Source organism: Populus alba, chromosome 5 (assembly GCF_005239225.2).
Source record: "Populus alba chromosome 5, ASM523922v2, whole genome shotgun sequence".
Taxonomy (NCBI): domain Eukaryota; kingdom Viridiplantae; phylum Streptophyta; class Magnoliopsida; order Malpighiales; family Salicaceae; genus Populus; species Populus alba.
In genome coordinates this window covers 22832140-22858632 of record NC_133288.1, presented here as the reverse complement: position 1 = coordinate 22858632, position 26493 = coordinate 22832140, and the positions used below count along the sequence as shown (strand labels likewise).

The window sequence follows — 26493 nt, the reverse complement described above, 5'->3', positions numbered from 1 at the left end:
ATCACAAGCACAAACATCCTAGTTTGCAGTTTGCACTATACACACACCATGTGTATTCACTAATTATTTTGTTCAACTTCCATGATGATTCTTTAAGCGCGCTTGGAATCCACAAGGTTACAGAGTTCTTGTGACATTTTTACATGGTATTTCTTTTTTAAAAAAATTAATTACATAGCATCATCATCAATTCCCAGTTATAATTAAAATTTCAATTAATTTGACCGGTCAACTTAATTATTTATTAATTTATATGATTTATTAATTTATAGCGAGTTTGAATTAAATTAATGAATTTTTTTTAAAAAAGTTTAAAATTGATTGAATGAAATTGCTCTAAAATGGAGATTGAATTTTATTTTATTTTTTGAATAATCTATTTATTGGATACATTTTTATGGTCTTTTTGTGTGTGAATATATTCCTTGATAAATTACATAATTTTCTTTATAATGGATAAGTTCACCATAAGCTCGTAGTCCGCTCTACACCTAATTATCACTACCAGCGCCAACTATTAAACAAGCTCTAAATACTTGTAAATCCTCGCCGCCGCGAGTAAAAATGAAATCATCCTGTCCATCTGTCTCTCTCTCTCTCTGTATAAAAAAAAAATCCCCAAATTAGAGAAACCTAATAAAATCCCAATTCGCGAGCCAAAAATCGAGTTCGAAATTCCCAAATGCAGTGATGAAGCGCTCTTTCATATTTCTTCTACTGATACTTCTGATCTTATCACCGCTGATCTCTGAATTTTGCCTCTCTGATCAGAGTAATCAGATCACCAAGCTATTCGATCCTCTGCTGCCGCCAACACCGTAAGTAAATCTCAGATCATATGGGTTTTATGTTATTTTTTTTATTTTTTTATTAAAAAAGTCATTTTGATGTAGTAGTCAACAAGATGTAGCAATTGTGGCTGCTTTGGATGGGACAGTGCATTTGGTGGATACTAATTTAAGGAAAACTCGATGGTCTTTTCCGACGGGATCGCCTATTTATTCTTCTTATCAAGCTAGAGTTAGCAGTGATGATGATAGGCATAATGGTTCTGAGCTTAGTAAGGACTTGTATTATATTGATTGTGGAGATGATTGGGAACTTTATGTGCATAGCCAGCGCTTTGGAAAATTGGTAATGCAAACCTAACTTTGTATTTGTTTGATGCTTTAGGCTTTAGTTTTTCGAGGATTTAGTTTGCTAATTGTTAATTATGACATGGGTTTTTTGTGGAAAGATTTGAATGTCTATTTAGTGGTCTGCTGCATTGCTGAATGAGTGGTTTTGTTACTTAATTTGCTAAAACTGCTTTTTGTGCAGCGAAAACTCTCACTGAGTGCTGATGAATATATTAGAATGACGCCACATATATCTGATGATGGAGAAATTACATTGGGGTTGAAAAAGACCACTGCTTTTCTTGTTGATGCTAAGACTGGAAGGGTTGTTCGTACGTATAAGTTTGATAATTCTGCTTCAAAAGTAGGGGTTCAAGTTTTTGAAGGGAATGCTGTTATGTTGTCGAAAGATGCTGGAGAATTGGTAGAATCTGGTGATGTTGATCTGGGAGCATTTAAGCATCTGGTTTACATCACAAGGACAGATTATGTGCTGCAACACTATTCTCCAAACTCCACTGAGATATTATGGAATGTGGCATTTGCAGATATTGAGGGTGAATTCCGGTGTCAGGGGATTCAGAGTTCTTTTGATGGGGTGCCTCCGAATGCCAATGAGGACACAGATGAGACTGAGTGGCAATTGCCTTGTCAGATGAAGACAGTTGCCCTCCGAATTCGTGACCACGGCATGTTTGAATTTGATAAACTAGCAATTACTCATCTAGGAGGTGGAGCTAACTTTCTTCCTGTTCCATATAACAAGCCTCCTTTTGGACATGTTCCTAGATTTCAGCCGGCTCTTCCCACCAGTGGAGACATACCAATGCTTGCATTGCCCTCTTCTGAGGGGAAAAACCCTGGGATATTGGCTCCTTTTAGTGGAAACAGTGGCACAGTGAATGCTATAACCCCATCTTCTGAAAATATAGCAAAGTCTCATGTATGGCCTGTTATTACAGCTGTTTTGTCAATTATGGGGTTCATCTTTTACAAATTTTTAGCATCCAGAAAACAGGGAAAGTTGAATAAACCTATTGAGGAACTTCAACCTCGATCTGGGATGCCAAAAAAGAAGAAAAATCGGAGATCAGGAAACAACAAGAGTAATCCCAATAATCTGAAAAATCAGAAATATTTGTCTCTTCAGAGTAAGGTTGGAGAAACCAATGAACTTACGCCTGTTGAAAGAGATGAAAGGAAATTTTTATTGACTTTTACTGATCATGTTGATGGTCGAGTAGATGGTCGTAGAATTGGCAAGTTGTTAGTTTCCAACAAAGAAATTGCTAAGGGTAGTAATGGTACAGTTGTGCTTGAGGGAATTTACGATGGGCGTCATGTGGCTGTGAAGCGCCTGGTGCAATCTCATCATGATGTGGCTTTGAAAGAGATTCAGAACCTTATTGCCTCTGATCAACATCCAAATATTGTTAGATGGTTTGGGGTGGAGTATGATCAAGATTTTGTTTATCTTGCGTTGGAACGCTGCACCTGCAGCTTAAATGACTTAATTTATGTTAATTCTGAATCTTTCCAAAATCAAATACCATCCAAGGATATGGACTCCAACCGCCTGCCTGAGTACATGGTTCGATTGCATTCAATGCCGGAACATAACAGGAATGTTGAATTGTGGAAGGCCAACGGTTATCCTTCAGTGCAGTTGTTAAAATTAATGAGGTCAGTTAATATTCCCTTTCTTTTTATTTCTAGCAGTCTTTACATAGGCATTAAAGGTGGTGATTGGTTAGAGGATTATAATGCCATTCGTGTATGCCCTTCAAGAACAGTAATTAAAGAATCAAGGTTTTGCCTTAGATGGATGGTGCGTGTGCTTTATTCTTTGCAGACTACATCTGTTAAGGGCTTAAAGAAAATGCATAATCTGCACTACGATAATGTTTTGCTTAGACATTCTAAATTGGGTCAGAGATCAGAGTTTTGGACTCCTTGAATAACGCTCTCTTTTCTTAGAAGGGAAAAGAAACACCATTAGCACTTTATAATATATGACATCACTGTCCCTACTCTTGAATCAGCTAAAACAATAAGTGAATTACCAAAGAAACTGGACAAAACTTGAAGAACTCTTTATTTCTGCAGGGATGTGGTTTCTGGGCTTACCCATTTGCATGAACTTGGAATTGTACATCGGGACCTGAAGCCTCAGAATGTTTTGATTATCAGCAAGAAATCTTTCTGTGCAAAGCTTTCAGATATGGGCATTAGCAAGCGCCTACTTGGGGATATGTCTTCCTTGACCCAGCATCCAACTGGTTAGCATGCTAGTTATTTGTTGATCTAACTATCTGAATAATTATCACTCATCGTGGACTCATTGCTGTTTTCACCCACTGTCTCTCTTTGCTTGCATGTTCTAATGAAGCGGGGGGGCAGGCAGGTTTAGCTCTAAATTGTTCCCTTAGTTCTCTGTGTTGTCACTTATTGTAGGTTATGGGAGCTCAGGCTGGCAAGCACCTGAACAACTACTTCATGGACGCCAAACACGTGCATTAGACTTGTTTAGTTTAGGCTGTGTTCTATTTTTCTGTATCACAGGGGGTAAGCATCCTTTTGGTGATAATATTGAACGTGATGTCAATATTGTCAATGACCGGAAGGACCTATTCTTAGTAGAGAATATACCAGAAGCTCTGGATCTTTTCACTTGTCTCTTGGATCCCGACCCAGAGAAGAGGTAAGACAGTCCTATACTTTCAATCTGAAAAGGAGTTTTTATGGTCCTTAAATTATTTGTTTATTTGAAATTTGAAGAGTCCTGTATTCTAAAACTTTCTGTTGAAGCCTTGCTGTCTGAATGATAATAGCAGTTAGTATTATTTTCATGTGATAACGCATTCCTTTTATATGTTGTAGGCCAAAAGCCCAGGAAGTGTTGAATCATCCCCTGTTTTGGACTTCTGAGAAAAGGCTCTCATTTCTCCAGGATGTTAGTGATCGAGTGGAACTGGAAGATAGGGAGAATGCATCGGAACTCTTGGATACATTAGAAAGCACTGCAACAATGGCATTGAATGGGAAATGGGATGAAAAGATGGAAGCTGCATTTATTAACAACATTGGCCGCTACAGGCGTTATAAGTTTGACTCCATTCGTGACCTATTACGGGTCATACGCAACAAGTCACATCACTATAGGGAACTCCCCCAGGAGATTAAGGAATTATTAGGGTCACATCCAGAAGGATTTGAGAGTTATTTTTCACGTCGATTTCCAAAACTCTTGATTGAAGTTTACAAAGTGATCTACAGGTACTGCAAAGAGGAGGAGTTTTTCCGTAAATACATAGACAGCAATATAATCTAGCAAACCACTCCTTTCACCCTCCGTACCTAAGTCTGGTTCCTCTGAACAGAATAGTCATAGGTTTGTACATAGAAACTGTAGTCATATGTTGTACACGTTGATTGTAACTTACATGATTGTAACATCTTTTAGTTTCTTTTCTTTTGCCACCGAAGAGGCACAGCTGGCTCCATAGCAATGTAATGTCACCTCGTATCATACTAGTTGGAACTAAGATTTTCTTGAGTTGAATATAGCCTATAATTTGAGCCGCCTGATCCACGATGGTGTTGATATCTGTGCTTGGTTTTGAAGATTTCATATAGGTTTGTCTAGTCAACAACAGTGTGAAAAGGCGAGGGAGCTAATTGATGAATTCCATCTCATACGATTTCTTTTCAGCAGAAGTGGATGGATTGGGAGGGTTTCAAGGAAACGAGCGAGGAGTCTCTTGCTGCATCATGTCAACGCAATTATTTGAAAAAACCCAGTACTGTAAGGTCCAAGCTGAGACTGCTCTGCTTCCACTATTTTTTTTAATTGTGGAGGACAGTTTTTCAGACTCCCAGTATCTTTTCCATCTGCTTTCTGGCAGCAATAGGCTGCCACATTTTCCACTGGGACACTAGGTTAATCAACTGTTGTGCAACTGCGGGATGCAAATTTTTCTGCTATATGTATACTGCAGAGAAAGCAATACTCGTTCAAGAGGTAGTCAAGCTCCCGTTAGTAGAGCCTGGCATGAGTGAAGATTAGCTAGGAGTCCATAGTCATAATTCTTGACCTTTCTGCTAAGCAGCTGTTTCTCTAACCTTGTTTGATCTAGATTCACCAACTCCAATCCACAGCATGAAAGAAAATCTTAGAATAATCCAAATTCGGGTGCAGGAATTTAACCATCCACGAGAACATAAAGATTCTAAACCAAGGCTAATCGGAAAAGTCACAGTTTGCACCGCAACAAAACATAGCCTTTATGCGAGAACTAAAAGCTACCCCAAGCACAGTGTGATATTGCCTACATCACGTGTAAATGCGAGCCAAATAATTCAAGATGCGTTTAACTTCAGTTACAATTGGATCCCCCCCACAGATTTTATCTCCATCATTTGCTACCCAGCACAAATGGCCCACTCATAATCACCTTTTGATCTGGAGCTTGAATTTCTTGCATCACTCTGTTTCCCAGTTCAAGATTTCCCCTTATTTTGGCACCAAAAATTGTTGATCCATATAGCACATAGGTAGGACAAGTAATTCCAATGTCATTTTCCATCAGAAATTGGTGCATAAATCCTGTATACTAGCAAAATTCTCTTACTAGTTAGCAGGCCAGTACCCCAATTGAACCAAAATGGCTACTGCCTCTGCCCTTGCCCTTCTCCTCCTTGCAATTCTCAGCCCCTTTCGAAACGTTTCTGCTGTTGGTGTTAGCTACGGCACTCTAGGAAAAAACTTCCCATCACCAAGGTACTCATTGACGAGGTCGAAATCTATGACACAGGCTCTGAAATCCTAGAGGAGAGGCATTTTCCAACACCAGAATTGACCTCATCATAGCAGTCAAAAACTACCACGTGGCAAATATCAGCACTGATACGTCAGCTGCCGATGAATGGTTCACCGATCGTGTGATGTCCTTTATTCCTGTCACTTCCATTGTGCCATTGTTGCTGGTAATGAGTATCTAACAGATCCTGATCACCTGAAGCCAAATGCACTTGTCCAAGCAATGCAAAACTTGTCACCTACATACCTACATTCTGACCGGAAGGATTGCAAATATCAGATTTCGTTTGAGGGCTGTCACTGGAGAAACATTTTTCTCAAACCAAACTTAAAACATTATTATTTAAATTTAGAATTCAATACATCCAAATGGTAAAATTATACATCATCATCATTAGAATAATATATCCAAAATTAACATATATCCAACGGTTAAAACTCCCGATATCAAAACAATACCGGACTGACCTGAAATTTGGAGACCTGCTATTCAGGAAGTATATAACAGCTGACAAACAAGACTGTTTTGAAAGGTGATTTTTCAGAAATGTTTATCCGGTGACAGCCCTCAAATGAAATCTGTATGGCAGTTCTTGCTTCTTCATTCCCTCCTTCAGTTTCAACTTTTGCCACTGCACTCATGCCTGTTATGACCTCAATTGTAGGCTTTTTGGCTGACACGGGTGCACCTTATATGGTCAATGCTTACCCTTATTTTGCTTATAGGGATAACCGTGGTACGGTCGACCTAGAGTATGCCTTGCTAGGGGATGCTACCGGGTCCACGACCCTAAAAGATATGTGTACAAGTACAGCAATATGTTAGATGCACAAGTTGATGCTATTGGATCAGCTATTGTTGCATTAGGGTCTGGAAATCGTACGGTTAAGATCACCATATCAGAATCCGGGTGCCATCATAGGGTGAATCAGGTGAGACAGCTGCCACTCCTGATAATGCAAAGACTCATAATACTAGGTTGGTTGAACGTGCACAGTCTAGTAAAGGGACACCAACGAGTCTCAAGGAAAATATACAGAAATTTGTGTTTGCATTGTTTAATGAAAAAGAGGGAGGGGTCAGTGAGAGGAGTTTTGGGGTGTTTAATGGGGATGGATCTGAGTTGTATGTTGTGGATTTGAGCTGCCAGTTTTGTAGTAGCAATGGAGGGGCATTAGATTTGGTGAGAAAATGTCAAGTGGAGTAAGTGGTCCTTCAGTTCGGTGGTGTATAGCTAAACCTCATGCTAATGAGAAAGTGCTTCAAGCTGTGCTGGATTTGTTCTGTGGACCAGGTGGCGTGGGTTGCAGAGAGATTTATGTAAGTGGTGACTGTTTTGCACCTGATAAGCTTCATGCACATGCATCATATGCCTTGAATGCTTATTACCAAATGCATGGGAGAAACCACGTACTGGAATTGTGACTTCAAGGGCACTGGACTTGTTACTTTCAGTGATCGAAGTTACAAGTTCACAGACATTTCCTTCTCTTTTTTGCTTTAAAGGCTCTTTGTAATAGCGTTAATTTAATTATATTTTGGTTTTCTATGTATGATTCAATCAGGTTACGGGACATGCCGGTCACAGCAATGATTAAGTAGCAAGGAATGGCAGTAGCCTTGTGAGGTTTTTGGCAGCCCTTTAAGAGAATCGTGAAATATGTAATTGCCTTGGTTACTGCCAAAACTTTGCAAAATTCATTTCCTGGTTATTGATCTTGATGGATGGATCAATTCATGGATTTGTTTGAATATTTTGTTGGTCTGTCTCAGAGAATTAAAGGCAGTATCATTTGATTACTCTATTCAAATAGAAAAGGAGTCGGGGGCACGTGGTTCTTTCATGGATAAAAATTTACTGGAGAAGAAGTAGATCATGATTGTTAGACACGGTTCAGATCTTACTTGAAAAAAGACCTAGGTTACCAAGTTATTTGGCTAATTCATGGATCATCGAGTCATCTTAGTTCATCTCTTTCTGTTTTGAGAGGACTTTTATCAGCAAGAGCAGAAAAATTCAGCTTAGCCCATAAAAGATATAGCGCAACTAAAATAGAATTTGTCTTAACATTAATAAGGTCGAAGAAATTAGGAAACTTCCTAACTAGAGGCTGTAGGTAATAAAAAAAAACTGCTGCCATTGTTTACGTAGTCCTCAGTTTGCGAGGATTGAGGTAGAAATTCCGTTTCAATTTATTTCTTCTCTGTATTTGCAGCATAATCCCACGTCCTCAAAGTTGTGCTCTTCTTGCACTTTATTCCTTTGCTTTTCTCCTTTCTTTTTCTTTTTTCTAGCAAAACTCATTTTGCTGAATATTAGAGCAAAATCAACAATCGGTAGGGAGCATGAACGTAACCATAGAATACGGTAAAGGACAAACTTATATGATATCATGCATGGAATTTTTGTTTTTGCTTTTGCAAACTTATATATAGTATGCTGGTAATGTGCAGAAATATACGAGTTTCTAAGCATGTAAATGTAACAGTATGTGGGATGGGGGGGTTGATCAGACCGGCAACTCGAAGAACCTGAAGCACAAAGTCTGTAGATTGAATTCATAAGTTTTGGTAATACTCAAAACGGAGAGATCATAAGGAAGTCCACGAATGCTGAGGGAAATCCAAGAATCATGATTGATGGTTAAACAGGAAGGTTATCAAGTGAAATAAGAAGGCAAAGTAAGAGTGTAGAGAGAGCCAATATGAACATTCTTCTTCATCTGTTAACATTAAAATTCCAACATTTCCTTTCTTTGTAATTTGACACAGGCTTCTGGGATAGAAATTAGCAATGCAACACTCCATGTACATTCAGCAAATTTCAGTGAAACTGATACATGAACTGATGTTGATTTGAAAGAGGTAGATAACATTCTGATAAAAAGGCACGTTGCTAATGCTCATGGAATCAAAATCTGTACTGCTAAATGAATATTGAGTACTTTGTTTCCAGGTCCAACTCAAACGGAGGGCCAAAGGTGTTGTGTTTTCTTTTATCTGTAATTCAACGTCAAAAGGAGATTAGATAGGCTGATATAAATTCATAGCATCACGTCAAGGGATTGGATAAATGTCAGTCTTTTGTTAGTTGAAAACTTGTTAGTTAGTAAAGAGATCCATTTAAATTTTTTTACTTAAAAGCTTATTTGTGAATAATTCGATAGGCTAAACATTTCTATTTACAAGAAAAAATGAAAATTCTAAACAAGAAAGACAGTAAATATAATTTTATACTACTTCAATATTCACGCAGTCATCGAAATGGAAAACTAACACCCTTTTTTGGGATCCTCACCACCCCCCCCCCCCAAAAAAAAAAAAAAAAAAAAAAACAAGAAGAAGAAGAAGAAGCTTTCAAGCTATAGATTACTACTCTCAAAAGATAAAGATGTGGGTTGACAAGCTTACTTGCTTAAGTTGATGTTGTTCCGGTCATCCTTTCTGTTTCTTTCCTCATGGGATTCCTCCCCAACTCACAGTCCCGATCATTCTCGGATAATGATCTTTCCAACTTCCTTCTTTTAACTGCACTCTTTTCTTGGCCAGCCTTCTCATCCATTAATGATAATAGTCTATGAAGACGCCTAGAACGCGAGGAACCTTGACCAGCAGATGGAGATTCTTCAGGGGTGGCGTGATATAACTTGCGTGCAATCAGGTAAAAGTGTATGAGGAGGGAAATGAAGCAAGCTAGACCACAAATGAGAAAGAGGCCCCAAAAGCTCTTGAGGTGAAGTCTATCTGATTCAAGCTCAGATGTCTCTGAACTGCATGTGCTTTGCGTAAGCCACTTGTCATGGATCCGTTGGAGATCACCATTCTCTGAGAGTGCTAGAATTGCAGTTGACATATCCAAAGCTAAGGGAGAGTCTCTTGGAAACGCCTGGGTTTTGGCAAACACAAATGAGCAGAGGAGAGAATCAGTGGTGGAACTAACCATTCCCTTGACAGGATGCTTATTTATAATGGTAAAATGCACTGCCACGGCGTTATATGTCAAGGGATCAAGGATGAGCAATCATGCTTGTATAGAAAGATAATTTTGAGGCTAATAATTGTGTGAAATAAGCATATTAAAATGTTGGTTCACTGTATGGACATATTTTTTTGGAAATTTTATCTTTTTTGGTGAATCCACTCCGAATAGAGAACTTTTCATTCCTATCTATGCAACACAGGAACATGTATTCTTTATTTAGATCTAATGCAGTAATGCTTTGCTTTTTAGAGTGAGAAAAGAACAGATGAACCAGGAAGCAGGTACTCACAAAACCCCAGCCACTTTTTGTAAATTCTTGACCAACAATCCTGAATGTGCACTGCCTTGAGAGGAAAAGTTCCACATAAGGAAGTTCATCAACAATGGCAGCAACACCCCCTTTTTCAGGACCAAGTTGGAGTGCATTAGCATATGCTTCTGGTGATCCCAAGGCAACAAGCCTAGATTTAGATATTCCAACTTCCTCTCTCAAATAATATTCAGCAAACGAACCCACCTGGTATCCTATAGGCTCATTGCTTTCCTTCAAGCTTTCAATTCCTTTAATAGGAGAAGATAGTTGCTGCACTGTGAAAATTGAAGTCAAACTTGCAGTGTAGCTTGAGTTGATTATTAAGACCACAAAGAGCCATATAAGTAGCACAAACCGCGCAAGGGTGCTCATAGTGTTTTCTCCTGCAAAAGGTATAGGAAACCAACTCAATCAAATTAATGATGACTCCATACGACCCAAGATAAGCATAGAATCTGGGCAAGAATCTGATTTCCACTTACTATGAGCGAAAAATAGAGTTGAGAGGCTGAACCTGCAAGGGTTAAGAAAGAAACGGATCAGGCAATGATCATTTTGAGTACTTGCAAAATGTTATTTGGGATTACATCATTATTGCATTAGTGATATATTATCCGAGGTCTGACCCTCATATGATAAAGTCAGCTTTACTAAAGGGTGCTTCAATTGCAAGCATACAAGTACATAATTTTAGCAAAACAGCATGGTACAGAAATCAAATTACTTCCTACAAGAAAAAGGAAAAAAGAAAAAACAGAAACGAAAAATTTATAGCAGTAACTGAGAAATGGCAGACACAGATGCGAGAATGATAAATTTAAAATTTAAGAAACAGTGCATGCAGATACAAGGAAACATTTCTCTTTTCTTGAATTCTGAAGAATTTCACAGTGACTGTTACTTCGAAGTTTTTCCTTTTTGTTCTTTTTTTTCCTCTGTCCTCCAATGTGTTGTGTTTTTCTTAAACAAGGAACGAGCCAAAACAATATGAACTGAAATTGGAAAGTTCCATGTCAAGTATGTAAGCACGAAACGTATTAAAAAAAAACATTTAGGAAGAACTTGTTTCTTATTTGCTTTCATAACTGTTTTGTTTTTTTAAGGGATATGGCATCCTCAGTACGTCCCTTGGGCAACTAAGCACCCAAAAAAAACCCAAAGAAGTAATTCCTTTGTCTTCTTTAACATAAATAATGTCAAAGATCTTTATCGACCAACAGCCAAAATGAGATGATAATTTAAAAGCTCACCATAAAACAGTTATTATTTGTCTTTTAGGAGGGCCCCTGAAGTCGTCATTTATCCTATGCTCCAGAATCCACACAACCAAGCCAACAACAAGGAAGAAACAAGCAGTGACAATCCACATACGGGCACTGAATGGCCTCAGGAAAGCCCAGGCTCCAGAGTTCAACTTCCTAAATGGGGCCACAACAACCAATCCAGACGCAACATATGGCTGCGTAAAATCAAGGACTTTCGTTCTTTTGGTTACAATGGCAATATCACCAACAGCAGCATCAAAGAACTGCAACAAGAATATGAATGAGTCAAACACTGGAATGCATGGACTTAAACTTGAAGTGCAAACAACTTTACTATGCACTCACACCCGTCGTGATCTTATTCACCAGCTCTGTGTAGCTTGGATTTTCTTTACCATCTCCAAAGGGGATGAACTGATATTGAACAGGGTATGGTAATAGACTTACAGCAGCTGTAAAAACATCTATGCAGAAACCCTTGAATGTATCTGTCCCTTGTACTTGCGATACAAATTCTCGGAAACTCACCCGAATTGGCACACCAATTCTCAGTTGCTTCCCATTGTTAGCAAAAGCCCATCCACGTGGCGTAAGCAATGTATCCCCAGGCCAAATGGCATTGTACAAATTCTGGTTTGAGCTTGAACGATTTGGTGGCTTTGTATAAAGTGTCTCAGGAGGCGTGATAGACAAACCAGAATAATTGGACCAGTAACCAATCCGTCTATACCCAGTTCCAATAACATTAATGACATCATATGCGGGCAGAATAAGAGATCTGTCTATTCCAAACTTAATACGGCCCGTCAAACCAACAAAATCACTCTGCAATATGTTATTCAGCAGAAGTTTTCCATCATCAAAGATGCTTATTGCCTCAAGGTGGAGACTACTACCTTCCCCAGAAGGTAACCTGGAATCGTTAGAAAATGAGATTATACCACCCTGGTTAAAAAATGCATCAAGAGCATGCGCAATTAGCCAGACAGAATCATAAGCATAGAGTCCATAAGAATGCAGCCCCAAAGAACCACCAGTCAATTTGTGCCACCTAGAGGAAAAGGCTCTCTTTCTATCTGAATCTGGTGTGTGTTGACGCAAAACAAGAACCCCTTGCACTGAGTCCATGGTCTCTGATGGGAGAGGTGAAGCAGAATCCAAAACAGACGAAAGCCAATCCGTGGCAATCCATACCCACCCATTACCCATCATTTCAAGATGGTTTGCCATGGAAAAGATCTTGAAACCCATGTCAGGATACACATGGACAATTACAACCCGAGATTCCATTAACGCGACCTTAACAAGAATATCCGTGATGTCACCCCTATTAACTCCAGAATCCGGGGGAATCCCCACCTTGTAAGATATTCTACAACGTCTCTCTGCAAGTCTATCACCTAGAGCTGACACGCCATTTCGTCCATAATCATTATCAATGAAAATGGCAGTCACCTGCTTCCAACCATAATGATCAACTACCTCTGATATTGCCGCCATTTGGTAGAAATCACTCTGCGTGGTCCTAACAAAAAAGGGGAACTGCAGCGAGTTCAGAGTGGGGTCTGTTGCTGCAAATGACAATAGGGGAACTTGAAGTTCATTAGCGACATGGGATATAATATGGGCAACAACAGAAGATTGCGGGCCAATAATGGCAATGACATCATTCTCCGTGAACTTCAAACCTGTCACAAAGATGATGATTTGAGTAAATAATTAAAAACCCTATCTTGTCCATGATAGGCAGCTAAACACACAAAGTATAATCATCAACTGACATTGATAACATAAGGGGAAGAAGTATTGGTAAATTACCTTCAGCCAAGCCTAGAAACCCACTGCAGTTAGAGTTTCTCATGTGAATTTTGAGTTCGGTGCCATGCAGAATGCTAGAATTTGCATTCACATCTTTGACAGCTTCCTGGATAGCAATCTTGGCAGCTCTTCCAATCGTAGATTCGAAGGTAAAAATAGCTCCAATATTCACAGCGGCAGGCCTTGAGCTCACATTCCTACTATATCCACTTGATGAAAACAGCACACAGAAGAGAAAAAGACACAAAGCAAACCTAACCGCGTTCATTTCAATTCAATAGCACAATTATCTTCCCCTCCAAAACGAATCCGCCGGCACAAAATTGATTCTGAAGGGCTTTGAACCGTATGTAACAAAACCAGACCTTAATCAGAAGCTTTAACAACAGAAATTTCAAAGACACGAGTAAAATCACTTAACAAGCAAGCATTGGTCCCTTTATGCAAATGGGCAAGAAATCTGCAAAAATCGAGTTCTTAAATAACTAGTCAAACGCTGAAACACGTGCTTCTGTGCTGAGAGAAAACAAAGCATTAGAATCCAAGCCAAAGCATCAACCCAGCCACAGCAATGAGCCTAAGCTATGAAATGACATCCAGCTAGCAGAAGCAGGAATAAGATTCTTCTCTCTTTAAGTAAAACAAAGAAAAATCCCAAAAAAAGCCCATGTTAAAGAAATTGCCAGGAAAAATCCCATTGATGAAGCCAAGAATAGTTCTTCGAGAGCTAAAAACAAATTTATGATGCTATCAAAAAACCCTTGATCAAATTCAATGAAAAATGAAGGGAAAGAGGATGCAGCCAATACAACAACAGAGACTGACCTGAAAAAAGAGAATCCAAGTCCAACATGAGAGTTGAGTGGAAGACCAATATTCACACCAAACTTTCTTTTTGGGTCAATAGTCTCTTCTTCGATGTGGAATGGGAATTAAATGCTTTGAACAAAAGTAGTACTCGACTCATTGTTCACATGGGCGGAAGGCATCGTTTTGGAGTTTACTTTGGATGTGGCTGAGAGAGACAAGTTGCCTACATTTTTAATTTTCCATGTTTGAAATTTGAGGTTAACATGTGAAGAATCCCTTTGTAGTTGATAGTTTTGTTGTGCTAGAAGAATTCTTGTCATGCTACACCTTTTTTTTTTTTTCTAAAGAAAATAAATATTGCAAATTGATTGTTGCTTGACTTTAGTTGGTGGATTCCCACTAATAAATATGCTCAAGGTCTTAACTCTGGATTGGTAAATCCTGTTGCTGACAAGGGTTTCGCCAGTGTTTTTCAATGAAAAGACGGGTTTAGAAACAACTTGGCATTAAGTACAGTAACATAAATTATATTATATTTTATGGCTAAAAACTAGGTTTGAAGAGAGAATTGGATCAGATCTAAGATAACCAATTGATCATAAGCTAGCAGTGTTCCAGTAGTCACGTGCTTGCATGACTATGGCACTCACGTACAAAGAATAACATGTAAACGGGGTTCTTGATGCCTTGATGGAATGTTATGGATTTGATGAAGGAAAGAATAAAGTCTGGTTATGGAATATTAGATTGTGAGGATCTAGGATCAAAAGGCAAGCATGGTGAAGCCCAACATGCATGTAAAGTGAAAACGCGTGGAAGCAGTCTGTGTATGGATACGAGTTGATTAGCATATAATCCTTCTTTTGATGTCGCCATCGTGACCTCTGTTACTTGGTGATATTCCACTCCAACCCCACCAGTGAATGGTGGTCGTTGTTTTTGAAGCCATAGCAAAGACTCGAGAGCTATGGCTTCTGGGGTGATCTGCAGCTTGAAGGAAAACTCTGCCACTGTCCCTTCTGCTCTTTTCCCCAGCTGGTTTGGCTGCTTCTGCTCAATAATTTGGATGTAAAGATTCCACATTAATTCTTGAAAATATCCGCTCTTCTTATCTGACTCGTAGGCAATATCACTGTCGCAGGCCAATCATTGTATGCTGTTGGCTGAACATTTCATCCAAGCGAGACAGACGATCGAGTAAAATAATATTGGATAATCTTATAAATTTAAAAGTGTCGTGTGGTTCTGTGATATATATAATAGCTTGAAAAAATAAATTTAAAAGAATTATAAATTATAGTTTTTTTATAATTAAAAAAGAATTTGTAGTGGAATCTATATAAAATTACATTATGTGTTAATTAAACAAACATTATTAATTTGCACCATGCAGTAACATGAAAATAAACATTGCCAAGACCACTGCCGACAACACCAGCTCGACATTGAATTAAAACAACATATAGCATGTCTTTGATATTTTTAAAAAAGAATAGAGTGATTAATTAAAACAATTATGACAAAGATAACATAATATATTTTAAAAAAGAAAATACAGTGATTAAGACAATTATGACAAAGACGATATATAATAAATTGTTAGAAAAAAACATAAATCTATTTTAAATTTATTTTTATATATTTAATTAAATATATTTATAACAAAATGGTATATGATAATTTTTGTATTGTTGTTGTTGCAGAGGGTGACAGGCACAAGACCCCTAAAAGAAGGAATGGCTGGAGGTAAGGCGTCGCAAGAAAGAGGTGACGATGAGAAGTGGTTTGTCGGTCCGCCTGTTTCTTTCACGTGGGCAAGTTGGATCCGAGTTGGATTCTGTTGGGCTTCTTTCACGTCTTCGGTAAAGCCCGTGTGATGGTAACCCCGCGAATTGGATCTGTGACTGGATGTCATTGTCAGGCCCAGGCCTCAAGCCATGGCATGATGGTGACAAATGATTGATGGATGACAATCATGCAAGAGCGCATGGTAAGAAGCATGAGGGCGACTTCATCTTAACGTTACTCTGGCTGTGGAGATGGTGACTTGGCGAGCATAGCACGGGCCTGAAACAATTATTGCAGCCGTCGGCAATCCCTTCCATAATTAGCAAAAGAAAAGGCCCATGCAACCACCTCATTATAATCACAGCAATTATACCATTCTTCACTTTCACAGAGACAGACAGACAGACAGAGGGGGAGAGAGGGAGAGAGAGAGAGAGAGAGAGAGAGAAGAGAGGAGCACTGGATTTCTGTCGGGTGAATTTTTTCCTAAAAAAAAAATATTTAAAAGATAATAATTTAAGGTAATTTAGGTTAACTTGTTATTGGAATAACTTTAGAGAAAAGAAAGGGAAAAAAAAAAAAAAAACTTAATGCTCATTAGTCTAATATCAAGTGATAAAATTAAAAATTAAAAAAAAATTAAATTAAGCTACTTTTCAAAACAAGCAACTGTAATTATGAAACCAAGATGATCATACAAAAATAAAAATAAAAACCTTAAACAGAATTCTTAACTATGAAAAACTATAAAGAAAACAAATAGTAATCAAAACAATAAAAATTAAATTTGGTATAAAAAATAATGAGGGACTTGATCGAAAAAATAGAATTAAAAAAAAAAGCAACTAGAAAAAATAAGAACCAAAAATGGATAAAAAAACAAATGAAATAAAATGTTGAGGGATGAAATTGAAAATTAAATAAAATAATAAATAAAATTTGCAATTAAAAAAATAAGAACTAAGTATGAAAAAAAATCAAATGTTGAGAGGAAAAATTGAAAGCTAAACAAAACAAGAAAAATATAAAAAAAGAAACAATCAAGAGGATGAGTACTATGTTTAATATAAAAACAAATGAAAATCAAATGAAAATAGATGAAATTGAAAAAAAAAAATCCAAACAACAATCAAAAACAAAAAAAAAAAACTAATAAGAAAAGGAGGATCATAATTGAATCTTTTCTCCATTTTTTTTTTTTTCATTCTTACTTGTTAGCATAATAAAAATCAAGTATTAGTTAAGAAAAAAAATCATGTCAGTGCCTGATGATTTTTTTTTCTATTGTTTTTTTATCAAGATAATATCGGTTTTACTTCCCACACGATAAAAAATTCGATTAACCCCTGTTAACAATGGTTACTCAACCCAGCCTGTAATTCGAGACATAATGGGGGTGAACTCCCGGGGCAGGTCTTAAAAGCATGACAAAATAAAGGCACTAAATATACACATGAAAATTAAATGAAATTAAACAATAAGGGAAGAAATTGAAAAAAAAAACAATTAATCCAAAAGAGAATTCAAAATAAAAGGAATTGCAATCAAGAATGAGGATCAAATTAAAAAAATAATAATAAAATAACTAGGGATTAAATCGAAAAATGAAATTCATTCAAAAAAAATTAAAAGCAAAATAAATAGAAATCAAAAGAATGACAATTAAATTTGATAGAAAAAACATATAAAAAAATATTATATGTCAATTGATGAAATTAAAAAACAAATAAGTTGAATTCAATACAATTAAATGATTGAGTACCACTTTGCAACTTTGCATGGTCAACACAACTTTTATGGTGGAGGAGAGAGAAAAGATGGAGGGGAAGAAAAATTATTATCGGAACTCCTTTGTGCCATGCATGCCAACAAGTGCAAGCACGCCATTATAGAGCGGTGTAATGCTTCGAACACTGTCATGTAAGGCTACCAAGAGGCGTTGCACATGCTGTCTAAAAGATGCATGCGCCAACCTTTTTTTTCATATTATAGAAAGACCATAACACTCCCGACTCTAAGGGATAATTCTAAAAGAATCCTGGTTAAAAAAACTAAAATGTTTACTTTGTATAATTCACAATAAAACATTGATGAGTTTTAATTTTATATGTAATTTCAATCCATTCATGATCTATTTGTTTGTCAATAAGTCTATGATCTACTTGTTTATTTAGGTTTTAGAACTATATTTTAAAAATATGTACGGCTTGGAAAAATATTGAATTAATATTTTTTTATAGTTTTAATGTTATGATATTAAAAATAAAAAATATTTTAATATATTTTTTTAAAAAATCTTATAAAAAACAATTGTAACACGATACAAAAGCACAAACTCAAGGTTTAATCGCTACTTTCAATTATTGTTTGTTTATTTGTGATGTAGTCTTTAAAATACCAAGAGTTTAATACGAGACAGATACAAAGAATAAAACATTCATATCCAGTCCCATTGAAAAGTGATAAAAATTCTATTTTTTTAACTAAGAATTTATTTTAAAATTATTTTTTTACTGCTTGTATTTATCTCTTGCAACCATAAAATTTCTCAGCATAATCACATGTTCAATGCTTAAAACACAAAATACACATCTCTTGAGTTTTTGAATTCAAATTTTAAAATTTGTATTGAAATCTTATTTAATATAATAAAAGATATACTATTTAATTAATGCACAAATTAATCTAACCATAAAAAAATATTGCAAATTTCGAAGTGATAACATTCAACAATGATGTTGTAATATTACAATTTTTTTTAATACTATTAAATAACAATTAACAAAAAAAAAAATCAAGCCTTCACCAATAAAAAAATATAATTTTTTTTTAAGATGTAGTTTTATTAATCAAGTTTTAAATTTGCTTATTAAAGATCACCAGTTCGAGTCTCATAAATCTCAGATTACTAGAGGTTTATATAATTATTAACTTTAGAATATGTGAGATTAGTTGTGGTTTGCGCAAGATAACTCGAATATTAACATTAATACAAAAAAATATAAAAAAGAAAATTGTTAAAAGAAAAAAAAAAAAAAAAGAGATGAAATAATGAAATAGCTTATTAACAGTTGAGAGACCAACGGCTGGGACACGATGGAGGCACCAATCCACGAACTACCAAAATAACAATGCATCCATACAGAAAACTCACCAACCAAAACAAACCACGTGTCGTAAATCAAATCTCCACACGGACAGCTAGTTAGATCCACCAGATCACCTGGAATCGCCAGTATCCAACCAAACACCAACATCCTTAACTCTCTTTCTCTCTCCTCAAAGGCTCAAACTTTCCCCTCCATCGTCATCCATTTTCTTCAACTTTTCTTGCCCCCCCCCTCCTCTCTCAAGAATTCATCTCCTTTCCTTTCTAGGGTTTTTACAGCCATCATCACCTCCGTTGAATTATTGTTTTTTATGATCGAGAAGAAGATATGGCAGCGGGCATGGATTTTTCGCCACCGTTTACGGTACTAGAAGGCGGTTACAACAAAGACAACAACAACAGCAGCACTAATGTATCGGAAAATCAAAACGCTGAGAATTTAGACAGCCTTAAACAATCCACCAATGGGAAACCTCCACGACATCTCCGTCAAAGTATGGACTCCACCCGATTGCTCAACGCCGCTGATCTGGTAAATTTAGAAAAAAAATTAAAAATTAATTCTTTTTTTCAATAATCATGAATTGATTGATTTTTTGTTTAGGCGCTTGATGTTGGGGTTGTGGTCGTCGTTAGTAACTCACCGGCTGATGAAAGAACGGATTTTTTACCGTTGTTTCGATCGGGAAGTTGTGCTGAAGGAGGGCCTAAACAGTACATGGAAGATGAACATGTTTGTATAGATAATCTTGTTGATCATCTAGATGCCACCGCCACCTGCCCTTCTCCGGGAGCTTTTTATGGGGTGAGTATTTCAAAACATCCTGTTGATCTCTGGGTGACTGGGAATTTCATTATGTTGATAAGTTTGCTGGAAATGTGTTCTGGGCTGATTTTAATTGGAATTTGTGGGCAGGTGTTTGATGGGCATGGAGGAACAGATGCGGCATTGTTTGTGAAAAATAATATTCTGAGGTTTATAGTCGAGGACTCCCATTTTCCGATTTGTGTGGAGAAGGCTATTAAGAGTGCTTTTGTGAAAGCTGATTATGCATTTGCAGATGATAGTGCACTTGATATCTCTTCTGGCACCACCGCACTAATTGCTCTTATATTTGGAAGGTAAGAGGGATGTATCCTTTTTAGATACAGAATATGTAGTAGGATATTGTTGCCAAAAATTTCTTTTTTGGGACTAAGGTGTAGCTCCCAAGCTTCCTTTTATTCAACAGTTTGTCATTCACCTTTACAAGCACTTTATTTGAGGATTGCTTAGTTGTTTTGTTGAGCGCACCTGTAAGGTAACAAGGAGAGGGAAAAAGTTGGACAGTGGTAGAGTTGGAGATGGCGATAGAAATTGGAGTGAGGTAGAGTAGATCTGACTGTACTTTTGGATCAAGTTGAGCTGGGTTTATCAGTGCAATACAAATAAATAACCTTTACACTTTGAAGATTAAGTGTTGCATAGCGTCAAAATAGATATTGAAACAAGGGCCTTTTGTTATGTTTGTCTGCTGCCCCATCCTCTTGGGAACTCCTGTGTGCAGACACGTCTTTCTGATAAGTTTACATCGGTCTCCAGGTTCTGGATCTCATTTAGGTTTTGAGGTTTCATTTCTCTGAAATAATTCTACTCTTTTGCAGGACATTAATAGTTGCCAATGCTGGAGATTGTCGAGCAGTGCTGGGGAGGCGAGGTAGAGCAATTGAGATGTCCAAAGACCACAAACCTAACTGCACATCAGAGAGACTAAGAATTGAGAAACTTGGTGGCGTCATTTATGATGACTACCTCAATGGCCAATTATCTGTTGCACGTGCCCTCGGAGACTGGCACATGAAGGGCCCTAAAGGTTCAGCCTGCCCTTTAAGTGCTGAGCCTGAATTGCGAGAGACAAATTTGACTGAGGAAGATGAGTTCATGATCATGGGCTGCGATGGCCTGTGGGATGTAATGAGCAGCCAGTGTGCTGTGGCAATTTCTAGGAAAGAACTGATGCTCCATAATGATCCTGAAAGATGCTCAAGAGAGCTGGTCAGGGAGGCACTCAGACGCAATGCATGTGATAATCTAACAGTGATTGTTATCTGTTTCTCCCCGGATCCACCCCCCAGGATAGAAATCCCGCAATCCCGAGTTCGGAGGAGTATATCAGCTGAAGGTTTGAACTTACTAAAGGGTGTTCTGGATAGTAACTCATGAAAAAACTGATGGTTTGATGACGTCTGTACAAATACATTCAAGGTTGGAACAGGTAAGAACATCTTTCTCTCCGGGCTGCTCCTGATATCCACAAGGCCATGGCTGACATTCAGCTTTCTTCAGGGAATAAATATGGCATGGATTCTTTGGAGTTTCAAAACCCTGTACATCTGATATAATTTATGTTGTTCCATTTGGAGTTCGTTGTTCAACTTCTTAGTTGCATGCACCTCCCTCTCATTCTTTTCTTCTACGTTGTACATAATTTGGGGGAAAATGAGAGTTGTGATCTAACACTCCACTTTTAAATCGTTTATCTCTGTGTTGTCATTCAATGAATTAATTGATTATGAGGGATTTCCATGGATGCCTGCTTACTTGTTTTGCGTCGAACATTCTGTTAGATAACTCTGATGTTTTTTGGATTGTGTTGCCTTCAAAACTGACTTGATCATGACTAGCCGCAGCTCTCATAAGCTCATCTTATCAATTATCATCCAGCCTGTCCTTTTATGCTACTAGTGGGGGTGATTCATGAAACGAGTTCAGACTCGCAGATATTGATTGCCTGAAAATAAATAGCTGATGGAAAACATGAAACGAGTTCAGACTCACTGGGTACCTGAAGACCGAGAGAACATATCTTTGACAAAAATTCACATTATTATTAATGTCCTGGAAATAGATTTATTTACGTCGTTTTCGTTACTTGTGTATCAATTAGATACTAACCAAACACAATTTTAAATAATGGGATTTCGTATTAAAATAAAAACTGCTGTAATTTTTGAGTTTAACCCTTTCCACCAACTTTCCCAGTTTTCAAACTTCTCGATACAAGTTTTTGTAAGCGGAAAAGGAGGAGAGCAGTACACTCACATCGATGTCGAGAAGAATAGCATGATTTCAGGTTTTTAATGTGAATATGGGATACCAAAGGTCCAAAGCTGTCCCATCATAATGAAAATCTTGAACCTTAAGGTACACCTGCTTCACCTGTGCCGATGCTTTCTTGATCCAGGTGGCGGTTTCTTTTCCGTGGAAGCCACAAATCGAAAGAGAGATTCAAAACAGGACGCAACAAGGTGAAGTTAACAAGTCATATTTGACAAAGAAAAAGAAATCGAAATCAATGTGTTTGTCCTCTTTCACGATTGTTATTGCTATGTTTTGGGTCCAAAACACTGATACAAGGCCTGCCCATTTGTTGGAGAAAAATTGTGGGGTTGTAATCCCGGGCACAATTCAGCACTGTAAACAAGGCTGTCAAGTTTGGAAAAACTTTCCCACGAGTGATCGATTCAAAATCATAGGAGTTACTCAGAGTTCTCCATCTGGTTCATCATCATCAGCGTCCGCCTGATGGGAGTCACTGCATAAACCAATAAAGTTTTGAATTAAAATATAAATGAGAGCATGGCGCCTCTTTTAGGTTTGACAAACAATAGCTGTGCATGATTAAACTGGAATCAGGTTATTTCCAATCAACAGGCAAATTGAGGAAAGACGCAGGTGCAAATTTTATTTTCTCAACCAGTAATCATGCATGACTAAACTGCAATCAAGTAACTTGCAATCAACAAACAAAACAAAATTGAGGCAATACCAAGGTGCAAATTGTATTTTCTCGTTTAGGAGGTGCACGGGCCCAATATGACTTTGATTGAGAAAGCCACTCAAGTCAGTGAATGGTTAATTGATACTTCCGAGTTAGGTCACAACACAACTTGGTGCTTCTTTAAAGCCAAGTTCCCAGGGATTGATAGTAACTATCCTTGCAACCAGCTATTTTGCTTAAAGTACATAAACCTGACTTTAGATTCAACGTTACCTGGACATATTACAGTGCTTGCTCAAATCCTGGCATAAAATCTTGCTCACACCTCCTACTTTTACAGATCCTTTCTTTATCCGTTCTGCCAACTGCAATATTAACCATCCTTAGTAGCCTGAATTGTCACCCTGTAATAAACAACATAAATAACCAGTTAACTAAGAAATGGCTAAGCAGGATATGAAAACTCACCTCATCTTCAGTTTCCTCCAATAACCTGTCCCATTTTAAACATACAGGTTAGACTTTGGTAAACCATACACTAGCTGGCATTTGCCATCCTTTGAATATAAGCACAAATTACACAATCATATGCGTATTTTGCAATGAGTGAAAATAGAGGGATAATCAAAACATTTCATCTCACCTTCCACAATAAGATGATATATCTTTTGAATATGCCTTGGCTTCTTGCTTGTCTATCAAAAGATAAAAATAGAAAGAAAACTTAAAAAATTTGTAGTAGTTTCAGTTGAAAATAAAAGTTCGAAGACACAGAAACAAAGAACATATAGCAAAAATGCTGAGTTAGGGCCAACCATTGGCATCACAACTAATAAGCGTGAGCCAATTTGTGGGAAAAGGAAGTGATTCCAATTTCCTAGAAAGGCAAGGATAAGAAATTTTGTGGTGTTCCCATCCCATTCTCCTAAAAAGGAAAACAAACTCACCAGAGCAAGGATACGGCTCTTCTGCTTAAATAGAATTCCCATTCTGTTATGGGGTGATCAAGATCTTTGTTTTCAGCTTCCCACCAAATCTTAAACTCACATCTATTAATCTAAGGCTAGTTGCACTTCACAATTAAGCTACCAATCCTATTCTAAGAGTAAGATAGTAGTCCTAGTCCTACTATCATTTTACATTCTCTTTATCAAACATAGCCCATTTGAAACTAAATGAACGCACAAAAAGCATGACATCAAATCAGACATCAAGTTGAATTAAGAAATGGAGGAACATCATGAAAACCGGGGACAAATTGGTTAATGCACAGAAGCCACAACAAGAGACAAGAATATTGTTAAGAACAGGCAATATTATTAAATACTTACTAATTGCAAGATTGTCCCAGCTATCCACTCTAACCCATTCATATCTTTTCGAATCCACCTGCCAAAATAATGAAACAAATAATGAATGTGCTTGCAAGAGGACATGAAATAAATAAACATGCAGCTGCAAAGATAATATTTAATGGCAACATGATTAAGGATTACCAGACATCACTGTAAACAGAAACTACAAATAGTCAAGCACAAATGTCTCCGACTAAAAAAATCAGAAGTAATACATCAACCATGCATCCAAAGCAAAGAACACAACCGATGAAGAGCTCAATTCAACCGATAATTACCTTCTGAAGAGTGTAATCTTGCATTTTATCACAAAGCCCATCTAGTAACTCAACGACCCTAAGCTCACTAACTCTGTCCCAAAACAAAAACACAATCATAAAAAAATTAGCAACATTTACATGACAATGCGCCCCAGGCAGACAATACACTATATGGCACGGATCGGAATAGATAACTTAAAGTTGAAAGGAAATATTGAAGCTTTACCTGTAATCAATTACTTTTCCTTTACGTTGACCTTTAGAATCCAATCTGTGTCTCAAATCCAAATGATTCCTCGGTTTTTCCTACACAATAATTACCAAACCATTGAGAAATGAAGCACAGCTTAGAAAATTGAAAGAAAATAAGACTAAAATCCTTACATTGGAAAGCCCATTCTCTATCTCTTCCTGAAAAATCGATGATCACAGCATTCAGTTGATGAATTAAGCTCGGAAGGATGATTAGTTGATAATCAAACCCTAATGATCATCGAGTAAAGCACAGAGAGAATTGGAGGATCTAAAGGAAATAAAGGAAAGTACCGCAACGGCATTACAAGCAGCGCATTTGTCATCGATGCTTGAGACAACTGTGAATGTCAAAACGACGAGTATCGTCAGAAGCCACGCCGTCGACTCTGCCATTTTTATCGTTCTTAGTCTTCGTCTCTTCCGATCGCACCTCTCTCTCTGGTCTCTTGTTCCTTGTGGACTGGTGAGTCTAATTTAAGGAAAGCGTCTTAAACATAGTCCAGTGTCAAGATTAGAAGTCCAGGCCCATGAGGCCAGCATAGACTAGGATTGTGGATTGGACTTCAAGGCCCGATATTCTTCTCACCTTTTCTTGAAAAAACAAAAAAAATTAAGAATTGTGGTTGTAAAATCAGACAGGATTGTGGTTATAAAATCCTTCTGTATCACAGGCTGGATTGGTAAAAATAAAAAAAAAAAATCAAATCAAATATCATTTAGGTTTTGATGATACTTAAAGTATATTTTAAATTAGATATTTTTTTTATTTTTTTCTTGAAAAAAATTAAACTAAGAATCAATATAGTGAAATTCATTAAATTATACTCGATCATGGTTATAAAACCAGTCTGATTTATTATTTGATTTAAAATCTAGATTATGAGTTGATCAAGTTGATCTAAATTGAGTCGACATAATCCAAAACCATATCATTTATATTTTAAGAGTTAATATTGACTAGTAACTTGATTTACTACGGATTTTTTAAAATCAGGCAGGACATTGCATAAGTCCGTTCTTTTATCTACAATTTTTTTTGGATTTATAGCTTAAGATCGTGGATATTTATGTTTATCCATTTTTGCACTGTGGTGGGGAGTTACAGCAACAGATTATAGGCATAAATTTTGTGACGTTTTAGGAAAATGGACGCTGGCATTGGGGAAAACGGGGATTGTACATGAACAAGGAAAGTCCATCCATGTGGTCCAAAAGAGCAGGAGGCAAGGTGGGTCGTCATTTTCTCTCCAAGTTTCCAAGTCATGATGCTGCATTAAAATATACTTATCACCTTTTTTTTATAAATTCCCTTTTGAAAAATAGATATTCTCCTTTCCCAGTGGCTATCCAACTATCACTCCAGTGCTTGAAATGAAGAGTTGTGCACATGCATGTTGATCAATTAACAAGACAGCACAGTTTCCCTTTGTTGTCAGAGAGAGTTAGGTCCCTGCAAGACATCATTAAAGATCGTACAGTTCATTGGATGGATGTCAGACCCTATTTATGTAATAACTTGAAAAAAAGGGAAGAGATGATTTTTCACTGTACTGCAAAAAAATTCACTAAAATTTCTAGAAAAATAAAATAAAATTATAAAAAATAAAATATTTAAACACTAACGAATTTTAACTATTAATTTTATATACGACCATTATTCTTTAATACGGTTCTTTAATCAGCCTTAAACAAAATTTCTAATTAATTACAATTTTTTTAATGCTATTATAAAGTATTTTTAAAATCATCTAATTAGGATCTTTTTAATAACACCGACTATATTAAAAACAGAGTAATCACTTGTTAGCTATTTTTTTTTTCTGTTCCTATCCTCTCTCC

General features: G+C 37.0%; 4 protein-coding genes and 1 pseudogene across 11 annotated transcripts; 3 read left to right on the top strand and 2 right to left on the bottom strand.

The window, feature by feature from the left end:
• Positions 1-544: 544 nt before the first annotated feature.
• LOC118061904 (serine/threonine-protein kinase/endoribonuclease IRE1b) lies at positions 545-4708 on the top strand. Of its 2 annotated transcripts, none has more exons than XM_035075526.2 (6): positions 545-818; positions 897-1134; positions 1321-2801; positions 3225-3397; positions 3573-3819; positions 3999-4708. In XM_035075526.2, exons 1-6 carry the CDS (start codon positions 691-693, stop codon positions 4447-4449), a joined length of 2718 nt encoding a protein of 905 aa, XP_034931417.1. In that variant the 5' UTR covers positions 545-690; the 3' UTR covers positions 4450-4708. The 2 variants fall into 2 exon arrangements, with proteins under 2 accessions (XP_034931417.1, XP_034931416.1); XM_035075525.2 differs by having other exon boundaries at positions 894-1134.
• A 151-nt stretch (positions 4709-4859) lies between these two features.
• On the top strand, positions 4860-7761 carry LOC118062254 (glucan endo-1,3-beta-glucosidase 12-like; annotated as a pseudogene).
• Positions 7762-8644: 883 nt separating this feature from the next.
• Positions 8645-15175, bottom strand: LOC118061903 (glutamate receptor 3.3). 7 transcript variants are annotated; one of them, XM_035075523.2, is made up of 8 exons: positions 14142-15170; positions 13317-13832; positions 11844-13186; positions 11484-11761; positions 10716-10747; positions 10210-10616; positions 9350-9824; positions 8645-8938 (listed from the first exon to the last, which is right to left on the bottom strand). In XM_035075523.2, the coding sequence occupies exons 2-7, from the start codon at positions 13582-13584 to the stop codon at positions 9354-9356; spliced, it is 2799 nt and encodes a 932-aa protein (XP_034931414.1). In that variant the 5' UTR covers positions 13585-13832; positions 14142-15170; the 3' UTR covers positions 8645-8938; positions 9350-9353. The 7 variants fall into 7 exon arrangements, with proteins under 7 accessions (XP_034931414.1, XP_073265623.1, XP_034931415.1 ...); XM_073409522.1 differs by having other exon boundaries at positions 13317-13827; XM_035075524.2 differs by having other exon boundaries at positions 13317-13776.
• A 3991-nt stretch (positions 15176-19166) lies between these two features.
• On the top strand, positions 19167-21593 carry LOC118061905 (probable protein phosphatase 2C 27). The gene is made up of 4 exons (XM_035075527.2): positions 19167-19555; positions 19628-19828; positions 19940-20145; positions 20668-21593. The coding sequence occupies exons 1-4, from the start codon at positions 19352-19354 to the stop codon at positions 21224-21226; spliced, it is 1170 nt and encodes a 389-aa protein (XP_034931418.1). The 5' UTR covers positions 19167-19351; the 3' UTR covers positions 21227-21593.
• Positions 21594-22312: 719 nt separating this feature from the next.
• Positions 22313-25120, bottom strand: LOC118061906 (uncharacterized). Its single transcript, XM_035075528.2, has 9 exons — positions 24946-25120; positions 24784-24810; positions 24626-24705; positions 24418-24490; positions 24116-24173; positions 23428-23479; positions 23253-23277; positions 23058-23149; positions 22313-22598 (listed from the first exon to the last, which is right to left on the bottom strand). The coding sequence occupies exons 1-9, from the start codon at positions 25045-25047 to the stop codon at positions 22547-22549; spliced, it is 561 nt and encodes a 186-aa protein (XP_034931419.1). The 5' UTR covers positions 25048-25120; the 3' UTR covers positions 22313-22546.
• Between the last annotated feature and the right edge of the window lie 1373 nt (positions 25121-26493).

What these genes read in the sequence shown, in the direction of transcription:
- LOC118061906 (XM_035075528.2), bottom strand. Translation starts at nt 25,047, where the DNA reads ATGGCAGAGTCGACGGCGTGGCTTCTGACGATACTCGTCGTTTTGACA. An exon ending in CTGCTTGTAATGCCGTTGCG is followed by an intron (nt 24,811 to 24,945) that starts GTACTTTCCTTT and finishes TCGATTTTTCAG; the next exon opens with GAAGAGATAGAGAATGGGCT. An exon ending in AAGATTACACTCTTCAGAAG is followed by an intron (nt 24,174 to 24,417) that starts GTAATTATCGGT and finishes TTATTTTGGCAG; the next exon opens with GTGGATTCGAAAAGATATGA.
- LOC118061904 (XM_035075525.2), top strand. Translation starts at nt 691, where the DNA reads ATGAAGCGCTCTTTCATATTTCTTCTACTGATACTTCTGATCTTATCA. An exon ending in CAGTTGTTAAAATTAATGAG is followed by an intron (nt 2,802 to 3,224) that starts GTCAGTTAATAT and finishes TTATTTCTGCAG; the next exon opens with GGATGTGGTTTCTGGGCTTA. An exon ending in CTTGACCCAGCATCCAACTG is followed by an intron (nt 3,398 to 3,572) that starts GTTAGCATGCTA and finishes CACTTATTGTAG; the next exon opens with GTTATGGGAGCTCAGGCTGG.
- LOC118061903 (XM_073409523.1), bottom strand. Translation starts at nt 13,584, where the DNA reads ATGAACGCGGTTAGGTTTGCTTTGTGTCTTTTTCTCTTCTGTGTGCTG. An exon ending in GTTTCTAGGCTTGGCTGAAG is followed by an intron (nt 13,187 to 13,316) that starts GTAATTTACCAA and finishes TCTTTGTGACAG; the next exon opens with GTTTGAAGTTCACGGAGAAT. An exon ending in AACTCTATTTTTCGCTCATA is followed by an intron (nt 10,617 to 10,715) that starts GTAAGTGGAAAT and finishes TACCTTTTGCAG; the next exon opens with GAGAAAACACTATGAGCACC.
- LOC118061905 (XM_035075527.2), top strand. Translation starts at nt 19,352, where the DNA reads ATGGCAGCGGGCATGGATTTTTCGCCACCGTTTACGGTACTAGAAGGC. An exon ending in TGCTCAACGCCGCTGATCTG is followed by an intron (nt 19,556 to 19,627) that starts GTAAATTTAGAA and finishes TTTTTTGTTTAG; the next exon opens with GCGCTTGATGTTGGGGTTGT. An exon ending in ATTGCTCTTATATTTGGAAG is followed by an intron (nt 20,146 to 20,667) that starts GTAAGAGGGATG and finishes ACTCTTTTGCAG; the next exon opens with GACATTAATAGTTGCCAATG.